Source organism: Zeugodacus cucurbitae, chromosome 5 (assembly GCF_028554725.1).
Source record: "Zeugodacus cucurbitae isolate PBARC_wt_2022May chromosome 5, idZeuCucr1.2, whole genome shotgun sequence".
Lineage (NCBI taxonomy): Eukaryota > Metazoa > Arthropoda > Insecta > Diptera > Tephritidae > Zeugodacus > Zeugodacus cucurbitae.
In genome coordinates, this window is record NC_071670.1 from 30,086,349 (window position 1) to 30,100,907 (window position 14,559).

General features: G+C 34.5%; 2 protein-coding genes across 6 annotated transcripts in view; one reads left to right on the forward strand and one right to left on the reverse strand.

Annotated features, from left to right (window-relative positions):
* The window catches only part of Anxb11_1 (annexin B11), a 21,687-nt gene extending 16,771 nt beyond the window's left edge, over positions 1 to 4,916 (forward strand). For all 4 annotated transcript variants that reach the window (XM_011190931.3, XM_011190932.3, XM_054230829.1 and 1 more), the window contains 6 exons: positions 779 to 919; positions 3,580 to 3,820; positions 3,886 to 4,115; positions 4,186 to 4,395; positions 4,467 to 4,535; positions 4,606 to 4,916. In XM_011190931.3, coding sequence (XP_011189233.1) covers positions 779 to 919; positions 3,580 to 3,820; positions 3,886 to 4,115; positions 4,186 to 4,395; positions 4,467 to 4,535; positions 4,606 to 4,671 — 957 coding nt within the window. In that variant the 3' untranslated portion in view covers positions 4,672 to 4,916. The remainder of the gene's footprint in view (positions 1 to 778; positions 920 to 3,579; positions 3,821 to 3,885; positions 4,116 to 4,185; positions 4,396 to 4,466; positions 4,536 to 4,605) is intronic.
* Positions 4,744 to 14,240, reverse strand: LOC105216447 (TNF receptor-associated factor 3). 2 transcript variants are annotated; one of them, XM_011190934.3, is made up of 6 exons: positions 13,570 to 14,240; positions 7,885 to 8,301; positions 7,679 to 7,827; positions 7,341 to 7,621; positions 7,169 to 7,284; positions 4,744 to 7,098 (listed from the first exon to the last, which is right to left on the reverse strand). In XM_011190934.3, exons 1-6 carry the CDS (start codon positions 13,702 to 13,704, stop codon positions 6,790 to 6,792), a joined length of 1,407 nt encoding a protein of 468 aa, XP_011189236.2. In that variant the 5' UTR covers positions 13,705 to 14,240; the 3' UTR covers positions 4,744 to 6,789. The 2 variants fall into 2 exon arrangements, with proteins under 2 accessions (XP_011189236.2, XP_011189237.2); XM_011190935.3 differs by lacking the exon at positions 13,570 to 14,240 and adding an exon at positions 9,678 to 9,832.
* Positions 14,241 to 14,559: the final 319 nt, after the last annotated feature.

Consider the following 14,559-nt stretch of genomic DNA (forward strand, 5'->3'; position numbering starts at 1 on the left):
CAAAACTTTTGGATTTCGTATATACATTTGAACTTTCATAACTAGAACTTCTATAGTTTGAAGTCCACCATAACTCGAACTATCGAATTGGCAATATAATTCAAATTACATACAAATTACTCGTATCTTCCATAACTCGAAGTCTCTCGAACTCGTAGTTTTTTTTGTGAATTATGGTGATTCGAGTTAGGAAAGTTTAACTGTATTTTATTTCATATACATTTATACAAATCTGTAGAATTATGCATTAAAGAAAATGGTAGCCCTTTTCGAATCGTCACTTTTCAACTCGGTAATTATATAGACCTCTGTAGCTAACCGTTTGATTATGCCAGTCTGTTAGATTTATACCAGTGGCGTGTTCGATTCGCCACTCTCCTAGTTTTACGAATCAGCTTCCAATACTTAATTACTATATATTTTAATTTAAAAGTACCAATATCAAATTAGCTTGCCAAATATATAAAAATGCATGTTCAAATATGTGGTACATCTATAGATTTGAGAACGAAAGTTTTCTAAAATTATTAACATGCGACATAAATATAAATGATTGAAAAGAGTTAAATTGCATTTTGTACGTTTAAGCATTATTATCACTTGTTCACTTGTTATAATTACATAAGTATATTTATTATTATATTTATCTTTTAAGCTAAAGTTATATTTCTCTCATTAACCATTAGTAAGTCGTTGATGTATATATAGGCAGTGCTCTTCTCTATATATCTTAAACTAATTTATGTGTAAAATACTAAAAATACATGATCCATTTCAGGGCACACCAACTGTAACCCCCGCACAGAACTTTGATCCCGTCAAGGATGCTCATGATTTGCGCAAAGCCATGAAAGGTTTTGGTACCGATGAAGATGCTTTAATCAACATCATTTGCCGTCGTTCCAATGAACAGAGACAGGTATGTTTAAAATAATTTTATTTTATTGAACAAGTAAGGTCACAGTTGAAAACATGTTTTATGTAGTTTTTTTTTAATTAGTAGATTATACTAAGCTATGCTAAATATGGGCACCCAACCAGACTGCAGTTACAAAACTTAAGGTTGAATAAATTAAGAAATAAAAGAAAAAACATACAAAATGAACTAATAATTTTTAAAGTCATTCTGTGACATACAATTTTGGAAAGCTTGCCACCTATCTGCTAATTCCAAGCTAGAAAATAGATAACTTAATTATATACAGCCATATCAAATTAAAGGTGATTGAGAATTCTTTAAAAATTAGCAATAAATGCAATTACTTTTATTCGATTATTCGTATTTTGAAGGAGATATTATTCGTAACTAGGATATTTTCACATTTTATTTTTAATATATTCAATCATATATTTCAATTTAGCATATCGAAGATAAGCATTTAAGTAGTATTTCGTGAAATTTTTATTCAAAACATTCCGAAAACTCAGCCATTGGTACCTCACCTTCCAAGATGTGTCCAAAAAAAACTCCTGCCGTGCACATCATAACTCATTATTGGTTCATCCAAAATCAACAAACCAAAAATATTTCGATAGTGCATGGATAACTCTTGTTAATGAAAGAATAAAAAATAAAATATTAAAATTTGTATTTTTGGCAGATTTTTAACAAAACAACTAACCTTTTTGATCAAATTTTCGCTATATATTTGCTGAAAAGATAGTTGTAATAAAAATATACAAAATCATTCGTTAATTGATAATCGTATTCCAAAGATGTGTGCAAAATTTGAACAAAATCGCTTCAATACTTTTCGAGATATCTTGCCTACCGACTTAAAAAACGATTTTTTAGATTACTCGGATCTATTTTAAGATAATGTTTTAAACATATTGTAACGGGTGATTTTTTTGAGGTTAGGATTTTCATGCATTAGTATTTGACAGATCACGTGGGATTTCAGACATGGTGTCAAAGAGAAAGATGCTCAGTATGCTTTGACATTTCATCATGAATAGACTTACTAACGAGCAACGCTTGCAAATCATTGAATTTTATTACCAAAATCAGTGTTCGGTTCGAAATGTGTTTCGCGCTTTACGTCCGATTTATGGTCTACATAATCGACCAAGTGAGCAAACAATTAATGCGATTGTGACCAAGTTTCGCACTCAGTTTACTTTATTGGACATTAAACCAACCACACGAATGCGTACAGTGCGTACAGAAGAGAATATTGCGTCTGTTTCTGAGAGTGTGGCTGAAGACCGTGAAATGTCGATTCGTCGCCGTTCGCAGCAATTGGGTTTGTGTTATTCGACCACATGGAAGATTTTACGCAAAGATCTTGGTGTAAAACCGTATAAAATACAGCTCGTGCAAGAACTGAAGCCGAACGATCTGCCACAACGTCGAATTTTCAGTGAATGGGCCCTAGAAAAGTTGGCAGAAAATCCGCTTTTTTATCGACAAATTTTGTTCAGCGATGAGGCTCATTTCTGGTTGAATGGCTACGTAAATAAGCAAAATTGCCGCATTTGGGGTGAAGAGCAACCAGAAGCCGTTCAAGAACTGCCCATGCATCCCGAAAAATGCACTGTTTGGTGTGGTTTGTACGCTGGTGGAATCATTGGACCGTATTTTTTCAAAGATGCTGTTGGACGCAACGTTACGGTGAATGGCGATCGCTATCGTTCGATGCTAACAAACTTTTTGTTGCCAAAAATGGAAGAACTGAACTTGGTTGACATGTGGTTTCAACAAGATGGCGCTACATGCCACACAGCTCGCGATTCTATGGCCATTTTGAGGGAAAACTTCGGAGAACAATTCATCTCAAGAAATGGACCCGTAAGTTGGCCACCAAGATCATGCGATTTAACGCCTTTAGACTATTTTTTGTGGGGCTACGTCAAGTCTAAAGTCTACAGAAATAAGCCAGCAACTATTCCAGCTTTGGAAGACAACATTTCCGAAGAAATTCGGGCTATTCCGGCCGAAATGCTCGAAAAAGTTGCCCAAAATTGGACTTTCCGAATGGACCACCTAAGACGCAGCCGCGGTCAACATTTAAATGAAATTATCTTCAAAAAGTAAATGTCATGAACCAATCTAACGTTTCAAATAAAGAACCGATGAGATTTTGCAAATTTTATGCGTTTTTTTTTTTTTAAAAGTTATCAAGCTCTTAAAAAATCACCCTTTATTATTTAATAAAAAAATCCATAGTTTGAAGCACACCTAACCTCTTAATCTGCAAAAATTTTAATTTCGTAATCTCACTACTTGTTGAATTCAATGTTTATGACACCGACTAAAAGTAAGTGATTAAAAAATATATTTTTATTGGTAATTACCGTTTTTTATGATTAACAGTTTTCACCGGCTATAACTGGTCTAAAAGTACAAAAAAACAACAAAACGTTTGTCATTGCTAAGTAATGGTAGTGGTTTAGGACTTTACTAAGCTAAAGCGAAAAGCTTTTTTACGCAATGGCAATGCTACTTGAGCTTATGAAATACTTCCGCAACGTATAGTAATTTCCGTTAGGCAACAGTTAATGACATTTATGTTGAATTTTATTTAATATAGATAACTGTTTTATGTAAATCTGCCACTCTCTTTTCGGTTCCTTTAGGAAATTCAACGCCAATATAAAACGCATTTTGGTAAGGACCTAATCGAAGATGTTAAATCCGAGACTAGTGGTAACTTTGAGAAGCTGCTTGTGGGCCTCTTGCGTCCAATTGTTGACTTCTATTGTGCGGAGTTAAATGACGCCATGGCGGGCATCGGCACCGATGAGGAGGTGCTTATCGAAATATTATGCACTCTGTCGAATGTGGAGATACACACCATCAAGAATCAGTACTTGCGCTGTAAGTAAAAGACTAAGCTAAAATTCGCAATCTCCTATTAAGAGTAAAATTATTTCCTTTTTTAGTATACGGTGCGCATTTGGAGTCAGAATTGAAGTCGGAGACGTCTGGTAACTTCAAGCGTCTGCTGGTGTCGCTTTGCACAGCAGCACGCGACGAGAGCGGTCAAATTGATCCGGTTGCCGCACAGTCGGATGCACGTGAGCTACTCAAGGCAGGCGAACTGCGTGTCGGTACTGATGAGAGCATGTTCAACATGATTTTGTGTCAACGTAACTACCAACAGTTGCGTTTGGTGAGTCATTCATCTACCTTCCTCGTTCTTTATGTTTTTTATGCAAAATTGTTTATTTTCTATTCTGCAGATATTCCAAGAGTACGAAAAAATGACTGGCCACACATTGGAGAAGGCCATACGTAAAGAATTCTCGGGTGATATAATGGAGGGATTGATCGCCATTTACAAGTGTGTCACCAACAAAACTGAGTACTTCGCCTCGCGTCTGCACAAGAGTATGGCAGGCATTGGTACAAATGACAAACAACTGATACGCGTCGTGATCACACGCTCCGAAGTGAGTTAGAATATACTTTGAACAATATTTCGAAAAACCATTATATGATTTGCATGACATTTTACTTGTAGATCGATATGGGCGATATTAAGGCACAATACGAGCGTATGTACAGCAAGAGCTTAAAGAGCTGGATAAAGGTAACATTCTACTTTAACTTTGATTAATACGTTTATTCAAATATCCGACTTATTACAAATCTTTTCACAGGGCGATACATCGGGTCACTATAAGCACGCATTATACGCACTCGTTGGTGAACAACGCTCCTCCTAATAAACAACATCAGCGCTTAAAATATAACAACGCATACGTGTATAAGTACACGGCACTTGCAAAGGCCTTAAAAGTTTTACAGCAGTATACTATATTGATTAATTTTTGCTATCCTCAATGTGAATTTGCTAATTGCGTATTGTTTAGCTGTTAATTGACAATTCCAATGCTGGAATGTATGACTATTTTGTATTTCGAATATATGCAATCAAACGCCTTAAACTATATAAAATTCATACTATTTTTATAGTCAATATTCAAGTGTTTCTGCATAAGTGTGGTAACCTAACTAAGTGTAGTTTATATATATTATTTCAAAATATTCCTTTTGTATTGAAAATATTAAAAAATTGAATAATCTCTATCGCAAATCTCTAAAATATAATTTAATGTTTTGTGTCGTACATCAACTAATGACAATATCAATGTGCATTTATATGCTTAAATTTTCATAATACGTATATAAAAAGTTATACTATTTTTTTGCGATATTTATATCATTCAAAACATAATACATGCATACAAATTTATTTCATTTACACTTACATATGTATGTATATCCATTTTGAAAAAATAAAATAAAATATAATAAATCAACAAACGTACAAACATATGAAATTAATTACAAATTATTTAATATATTGGTTTGACTCTCAATGTCTTTGAGGATTATCACTTATTTCGTCCATAGATTATTCTTTTTAATATCATATATGTATGTGATTGGCGTTGCAACCGTTTAGCCGGTTATAGCCGAATCGACGATAGTGCGCCACCTGTCTCTCTCCTTCGCAGTTCGGCGCCAGTTGGAGATCCCAAGTGTAACCAGGTCGCTCTCCACCTGGTCCCTCCAACGGAGTGGAGGCCTTCCCCTTCCTCGGCTTCCTCCGGCGGGTACTGCATCGAACACTTTCAGGGCTGGAGTGTTTTCGTCCATTCGGACAACATGACCTAGCCAGCGTAGCCGCTGTCTTTTTATTCGCTGAACTATGTCAATGTCGTCGTATAACTCGTACAGCTATCATATATAGATATGTGAAAAATAATAAGAAGAGTGATGCATAAAAATTAAACTACAATACAATTTTAGTAAGGCAAGAAAAAATGTGAATGAGAACCAACCAGTTCATCGCTTTTTATTAAAGAAATATGGGGAAGTGTAAGACCTCTGATTCTAAAACTCGAAAAATTTAGTCAAGCAGGGAAATTCGTACAAATAAATAGTAATTTTTTTTTATGTTTGTAAAACATTGGTTGGACAACCAATTATGTAAATGGTTTCTGCAGATTGAAACACACGGCAGGAAGTCCAAAATATCATTGTTTGTTAAATAGAATTCATTTATTGCCTCAAAACCAATTAAATGTGATTTAAATATTGTTGGCTCAACAACTATCAGCAAAATGCTTACAAAAGAAAGATCTTAAGGCTATAAGACGTCCAAAAAGGAAAGTGTAACAAATGCTAATGTTTATTGAAGAACATGAGGTGTGATTTAAGTACACGGTTAACACCGCTAAATATGACTTTATGGTTTGGGGATTGTTTTCATACATCGGGCAACCAATTATGTTGCAAACCTCTAAAAATGTATGATACAGTACTCTGAAGATAATATTCAACTTAGGACAACGACGCTAAACACACGGCTCAGCGTACAAAAGAGTGGTTTGGGGTCAATAACTTCAGTATGATGGAGTGATCACCGCCATCGTCAGATCTAAATTCCATTTAAAATGTGTGGAATACAGTGAAATACATTAAGAGGAAAATGTCGAAGTAAGAATGACGAACTTTTGCAGCTTATTCAGAATTCATGGAGTTACGTTTTAAGAAATTATTAACGATTTTTTTAATTTCATTCCAAAGCATCTATTTTAATTCCAAATAAAGCCGCCCTTTATTCATAAGATTTATTATTTTAAGCAGTGTCTGCTTAAAAACATTTATTTTCCCAACTTTTCACTGAAATTTTATAAAATAATTAATATGTAAAAGTTAGCTTAGATACTAGTACACTTATCTAATCAAACATACAAATGGAAAGCTTATTTTATATACAAAAAAATATTTAAATGGATATCTTATAATTAAAGTAGTAAATAAGCCCAATTATGTCACTTTAAAACCCGCACCTCCACATATAGCGAATCATTGCGCAAAAAATTCGAATTCATTATAATTTTATGTGGTATATGAAAGTACTGATTGTTCTGTATGAATTCGTCGTTTTTCTTACGCACCAGAATCGTCTTGACATAATCCTGCGACTCTTCGCCATTGCTGAATTGAGCACGTATAATGATGTCGGCCTGCAGGCGGCAAGGCCAGGACAACAAAGCGTCGTACTCGCCGGCGATTACATTGAGACATGCGATCAGATTGCGACCCTTCCATGTGCCTTTACCATTGGGGTGTATGTCGAGCTGCAAGTGAGTTCATAGCGCAATCGTTAGATAAGTTTGTTTACGTGCACAATAGAGGGCGTCTACTTACGCGCAGCGCATAACCATATGGCTTGTTGGAGAACATGGCGCTATGCAGTATCGTTTCGTATTGCTTTGCCTCTTCCAGCTTCTTGGAGAAATCTTTGATACGCCAAATCAAATGACCTATTCAATATTTATTAGAGTTGAATCTTTAAGAAATGCAAATTAGTGGCAAATACCTCTTGTATTTTGTATGCTGGTGAGCCGTTGTTGGGTGGCCAAATGATTCTCCAAATCCGCCAGGGTTTGCATGGTCTGATGCAGTTTAGTGTCGATTTGATTCACTATACCCTCCAACTTTTCACAACGCTCTTCAGTTTCACAAACGATATTTTTCATACTCTTCACCTCTAGATCCATATTCGCCTGCTTGGCATTCAGATCGCTATTTGCCACAAATTTGGTTTTCAAATCGCCATCGATGACATTTAAGAAATCTTCGATTTCGATGAATTTGTCACTATAATACAAGAGAAGTGCGTAAGTAAAAGTTACTATGAGTTCAACACATACTAACAGATTCTTTTTCTCGTTTTCCAAGATCATCTCTTCCAGTTTCATGGTGTTATCGTTTAAGTGATTCACATGTTCCGCCACTTCCACCGACAATTGTTGTATATTCTTATGCAACACATCCATCTCACCTTGTATATCGGCTTTGACTTTCTACAATAGATTTGAATTAAAGAAATAATTATTAAATATTAAAAGGTACTTTTCAACCTTTATCATTTCAAAATTGGCCACATTGTCTTTGTAGGCCTCGCCCACTTCGAACTGTCGTTGTACGATCTCTTCATTGAGTAACGCTTTGACGCTTCTCAAACCATCATCGGCGTCATGTTTCCAATCTTCCAAGACCTGATTGTATTTACGCAAATTGCCAACATCTGTGATCAGATGCAAACGTTGACCGATCTCCTCATTAAGCACCGAACGCAGTGCGCTCAAATCTTTTTCAAGCTGATTTACGCGATTGTCCATGAATTGGTCGAGACGCTCAAGGCTGCTGGACGGTTGTGGTTGCGCTTTGGCTCGTGGGCACTCTTTTAGATGTGTGCGCATGCGAATTCGTGGCACGAAGGCGTTGCAATTATGCGGGCACTGTTCCAATACTTGTCCGCAATGTATGAGGTGCTCCTGTCGAATAAAAAAGTAAATAAAATAAAGAATACTTCCATGATTGTGATGAAAATTTTTTGAGATTTTTTTACCAAAGGACAAAGTACAGTATACTCTCGAAAAGTAAATTCTCAGAAAGTAAATAATCGCGGAAAAGTTAATCACCTTTAAGATTACACATGCACCTCGAAAAAGTAAATTTTTTAATTTACTTTTCAGAGAGTGTGATAAAAAATTCGAAACGAAGCAAGCAGCGTTTTTTACGATGTTGCAAAAACACTTATTTTTTTGTTTATCGCGTCTTTTTAGTAAATAAACTCTGCTACTTGATCCACTGGTTTAAGAATGAAAACGATGCAAATCAGGTGTCAGACTTTTTGAATTGTCGTACAGAAATGATCAGAAAATATATTGCAAAAGAAAAAAACAAAAGAATATTCAAGATTTTTTCTCTTCATAGTAAATACATATGTATGTATGTAAATGTAAATATGTTTTTCATGTAAATCCATATGTTTTATTGAAGCAAATAAATGAATGAATTTTTTAAGTTTAAAAATGTATTTAATATTATAATAACAGATAATTTATGTATATATTTGGAAAAGTAAATTATTCGAAAAAGTAAATTACCCAAAATACCAATCGATTTACTTTTCGAGAGTATACTGTATAACATATAAATATTACCCACCAAATTTCGTTAATTTATTCATCTATCTGTATCATATCACAGCTTTTAGCATTGAATATAAGCGTTTCAATCGACTATCCGAATATCATCCAAGACAACTTTGTAAGAGAAGGCGTTCTTCAATAAAAGGGTCTTAAATATTGTCATCGAAGACAGAATATTTGATATAACTGAGGGAGACGACAAAAAATGTCTGGTTAGGAACGATGGCACGAAATCATAATTATATTGAAGTGATTTATAACCCTATTGGCCAATGGGATCATCCTTGACTTTAACTTACTATACTTCCTTCCATTATTAACGAACTAAATTCGTTGAAGCTCGTCTACATCTACAATTGGCACTGCATAAGCGAACATTTTAATTACCTTCTACTCATCTTATCTAATTATTTCAAAACAATTTATGCACTTGTTATACAAAAGTATGCTTGCTGAACTTGAACATTAATCGTGCGCTTTGATTCTACCACGAAATTTATCAGAGACTCCAAAACATGCAAATATTTGGAGAGAGCGATAAGAGTTTATGGACACATTCCATACTTATCTGAATTTCGAATGCTATCAAATTGCTTATCAGCGAAGGTCACTAATCTAATTAAGATATGCCCGAAATATGTTAAATAATTAAACAAGCATATTATTTAAAAATCTTTCACGGCATTTTAATGATTTTCGAACAAATTTTTACTTACGATTTCCCGATTTGCCGCTTTTTTATTTTTTCAATGTTAAGCGAAACTCTTGCGCACAAAAGAACCGTTTGACGGCGCGTTGGTGACTAAATAAATTTTGGGTCGGTTTATTGTCGATTCGTTAAATAGCGGTACTGACTAATGGCACTAGGTGACGTGATGGCCTATTGATAAGCAGAAAATTGCTGTAGAAATGTGCACTTATCTGAAAATTCATTCATACACATGGTAAGAATGTATGTGAATATATGGAAAGCGATATTGTTATTATTAATAATAATTATTATTTGCGTTATTCCACCTGATATTAATTTCTATACTCTCGCAACAAAGTTGATAAGAGAGTATTATAATTTTGCTCACATAACGGTTGTTTGTGTCACCCAGTAATAAAAGAGTTAGATATGGTGTTATATGTACATATATAAATGATCAGGATGACGAGTGAAGTTGAAATTCGGATATCTGTCTGTCCGTCTGTCCGTGCAAGCGATAACTTGAGTAAAAATTGAGATATCTTAATGATATCGACCAATTTCAATGAAATTCGAAAGGTTCGAAACATTTTCCTGGCATTCCAATAATATTATTTGAAAATGGTGCAAATCGATTCACACCCACTACTTTTCATATACTAGAACTTTGAAGTTAATTTGAATCGTTTACTTTAAAATATATAAGGTAAGCATTACTGAAGATATCGGAATATAACTTTCGACAAATACTGCATTTATAGTGTGGTATTGCTCTTCTGAAAATCATCGTAATCGGACCATATATTATCAAGGCCCCATGTATCGAACATGAGGACCTCAGTTCTTCTAATACATGTTTTAACGAAAATATAGGGATGTCTCTGAGATATTTTGAAATAATTCAGAGGGAATATTTTTCTTCTAATAATATGGCCCCTCAATATATATATTCAGTGAAATCGGGTCATAACATCCCCTAGCTCCCCTAGCTCCCATATACCTAATATTTTGAGTTTCAAACTTGCATTGGTCTTTATACCATATATATCGGTTAATATGTGAGATATATCAGCAAAATTTAGTGAGCATATAATCTTGGATAGAATATAGCTAGGTGGAAAAAATATTGCAAATCGGTACATGAATTACCCAGCCCCATATGCTCTATATACTGATTTTTTGTTTTTTAATGGACTTTATGTTATTAATAAAATTAAATAAACAAATTGCGGGAGTATAAAATTTTTTAAATTGGGAAAAAATGCAAACAAGAATTATATCGATTTACAATATTACTCTGATCACTTAACTAATAAATTTGGCTTAAAATATATCGGAGCTAGGTACAATGTACAACTTTCGATAGAAAATCACGTTTTGATTAAGGGGTTAAGTGAATGAAGTCAGCGTGTGTTTCATTTAAAAAATTGAGAATGTCAAATGTTCGTTTTTAAATAGTATTTTAAGAAATTTTTATTTAAAAATTTTGAAAATCAGTTGGTATCGCATTTCCCTTGACTTCTCAAAAAAAGATTTTGCCGTGAACATCATAACTCATTATTGATTCCTCCAAAATCAAGAAACCAAAAATATTTCGATAGTACATGTATAAATCTAGTTAATGAACAAGTTAAAAGAAAAAATATTAAAATTTGTATTTTAACAGATTTTTAACAATTTTTTTTGTAAAATTTAAGCCATATATTGGCTTAAAAAAAATTTATGTAATAAAAACAAAAAAATCCTTCGTTCAGTAATTTGATAATGCTGTGATTTAAATCATTGATCGCTTGATAACTATTTGGGAAATCATACCACCGACTTAAAAAAATTAGTTTTGAGTTAAACGAGTTTAAAGTTTTAAATTCAAACTGACGTGGCATGATGAGCGGAACTTCCAAAATCTCTTAGAAATATACTCGGATCAATTTTATAGTTTTGAGTAACATTTTAAACATATTGTACTATTTAATATGACAAAATTTTGTTTTGAAAATTTGAGACCCACCTAACCTCTTGTATGTATGTATGTGATTGGCGTTGCAACCGTTTAGCCGGTTATAGCCGAATCGACGATAGTGCGCCACCTCTCTCTCTCCTTCGCAGTTCGGCGCCAGTTGGAGTTCCCAAGTGTAACCAGGTCGCTCTCCACCTGGTCCCTCCAACGGAGTGGAGGCCTTCCCCTTCCTCGGCTTTCTCCGGCGGGTACTGCATCGAACAGTTTCAGGGCTGGAGTGTTTTCGTCCATTCGGACAACATGACCTAGCCAGCGTAGCCGCTGCCTTTTTATTCGCTGAACTATGTCAATGTCGTCGTGTAACTCGTACAGCTCATCGTTCCATCGTCTGCGGTATTCGCCGTTGCCAATGTTCTGAGGACCATAAATCTTGCGCAAAATTTTCCTCTCGAAAACTCCTAGTGTCGTCTCATCTGATGTTGACATCGTCCAAGCTTCTGCACCGTAAAGCAGGACGGGAATGAGAAGCGACTTGTAGAGCTTGATTTTGGTACGTCGAGAGAGGACTTTACTGTTCAATTGCCTACTCAGTCCAAAGTAGCACCTGTTGGCAAGAGTTATTCTGCGCTGGATACCTCTTAGTGACTCTTTTAAAATTCTGGCCCGATAGTAAAATTTTAAATTTGGTATATGCCCTGGTCGACAAGTTCGATTTATGGAACGAAGTTTGTATGAAATTTTACTTTTGTTGCCAATTTAAGAGTTCGAGTTATGGGGGACTTATAGAAGTTCGAGTTATGGTAATTCAACTGTATTTCCGAAAATTACAAAGGCTTTTTACTGATACATCAGCTAAAACTGACCACTGCAATAAAGCGCGTAATTGGAAAATGTTGTTAGAATTAGAACTACGTAAGATCAATCCAAATCTAAAATATTGACCATTTTTTGGTTTTTCTCATATTCATAAACAGATCATTTACCTATAGGCATACATATATGAATAAAATTTACCTTAACAATGCTTTGAACCATCCTCACGCATAAAGTCAACTGGAGGAACATACATACATACATATGTACATGTTGTTGTAGTAGTAACAGAAAATAATACGCATGAGTTCTACTACGTACTGACGAAGACCCGACTATCGTGGAAAATATGGATATTATCCCATTAGGTATACGGGAACTTAGGTAAGATATAGACCGATTTAATTAATTTCTGCAATCTCATAAAATAACTTTAATTGAAGTAACTTCTACTAATAGCCTGCTCGCACAGGAGTTAATTGATCAATTGACAGGCCTTTGCGATTTTCGATTTACCATTCAAAATAAAAATATAATTTTCTACATAAATTTTTAATGGAATACAAATCGAGAAAATAGAATTCATATCTACGGGTTTTTACCCACGCTGTAATTTTGGTTGTGGTTATTGAAGAATTAGCTGATGAAACGCACCAACTTCTTATATATAACAGTCACAACAACAGAAATGTATAACTGTGATCGTTAATCGAGTACCTATCTGTGCAAAAGGCAAAAACTGGTTTCTCAATTTAGCTGTACGAAAAGACTATAATCCTTTCAGAAATCTCATAAATAATCGGATATATGCGGTTATGCCCCGACTTCAGGCATCCGAACTTTGCTCAATTGGCGTTTCTCTTAGGAAAGTTGTCGTATGTTCAATTAATATAAATCAACAAAATTATAATTCGTATATGTATGCAATATATATTGCAAAAATATAAAACACAAACAAAAAGTGTATACATACATACATACATATTATGCAAGAAAATTCAGTGCGATATTTTAATTTTTCAATTCATAGACACGAAACAACAATAACGAGTAAAATGAAAAAGTGTTTAGCCATAAAATTGTTTGTTCAAGTGATTATTAGTTCTAATGTTATTTACCAAGACACTTGTTACTACCAAAAGCTTACCGTAAAAGTCTGCGAGTCGAACCATTCGTTGCAGAAGAGGCATGACGATTTCTCATACTTAAGCACAGTCGTTGTGCCATTTGACGGCAAAGCGCCATTCGAATTGCGTGAATAACCATTGCCGTTCGTGGTCATGATGGAGTTGTGGAAGAATTGTAGTAAGAATAATAATAAATGTGATAAAAAGTGGCTTCTGTTTATAAAAGGAGTGTATTTAACTTAAGGCAATTCGTACGCGGCTTCACTCAATTTCACTTGTACTACACATTGTCAATAACAAAGGCAAGCACTTCACATTGATACACAGCTCTTAATTATGACAACTAATTAACACTTCCAACTGGTTTGTAGCAATTAACTCAATTGCTGGAAGACTTGACACACACACACGATCACTTGGCTACAAACAAATTTATGCGTATGATATAACAGGCCAGAGTTGGATAAAATTACATTCGAACAATTTGGCGCGTACTTTTGTCTGTAACTTCTTAGATTTCTATATATCTATATATGTATGTATATCGACTATCCACTTTTGAGACACATTCTACCTACGCGCGTCCCACAAGCACCGTCGTGGCTGTGCGGAAGCTGAACTAATTTACAGAAAGTAATGCCAACGAATCGCTAAGCGATACAACTCTTTGACGACTAAATTTCTCAATTGAATGTAGGCAATCGCAGTCGAATGGGTGGATGAAAAAAGAACAGATAATAAGAGTAAAAAATGAAAAATAAAAACAAACAAAATTCAATGAGAGTTATGTATATCAAAATTTCATAAACAGCGAAGGAAAAGATAATAATAGCACAACTACAACTGGGAAATTAATTGGTATAAAAAACCAAAAACAACAACAACATACGCGACATATGTGAGAACACTTCGTATGCCATAATAGCTGTTGAATATTTGTCTATACACACATCCATACACACTCATACATATGTACATACAAATAAGCGTATCTTTATTTGCTTGTGCCT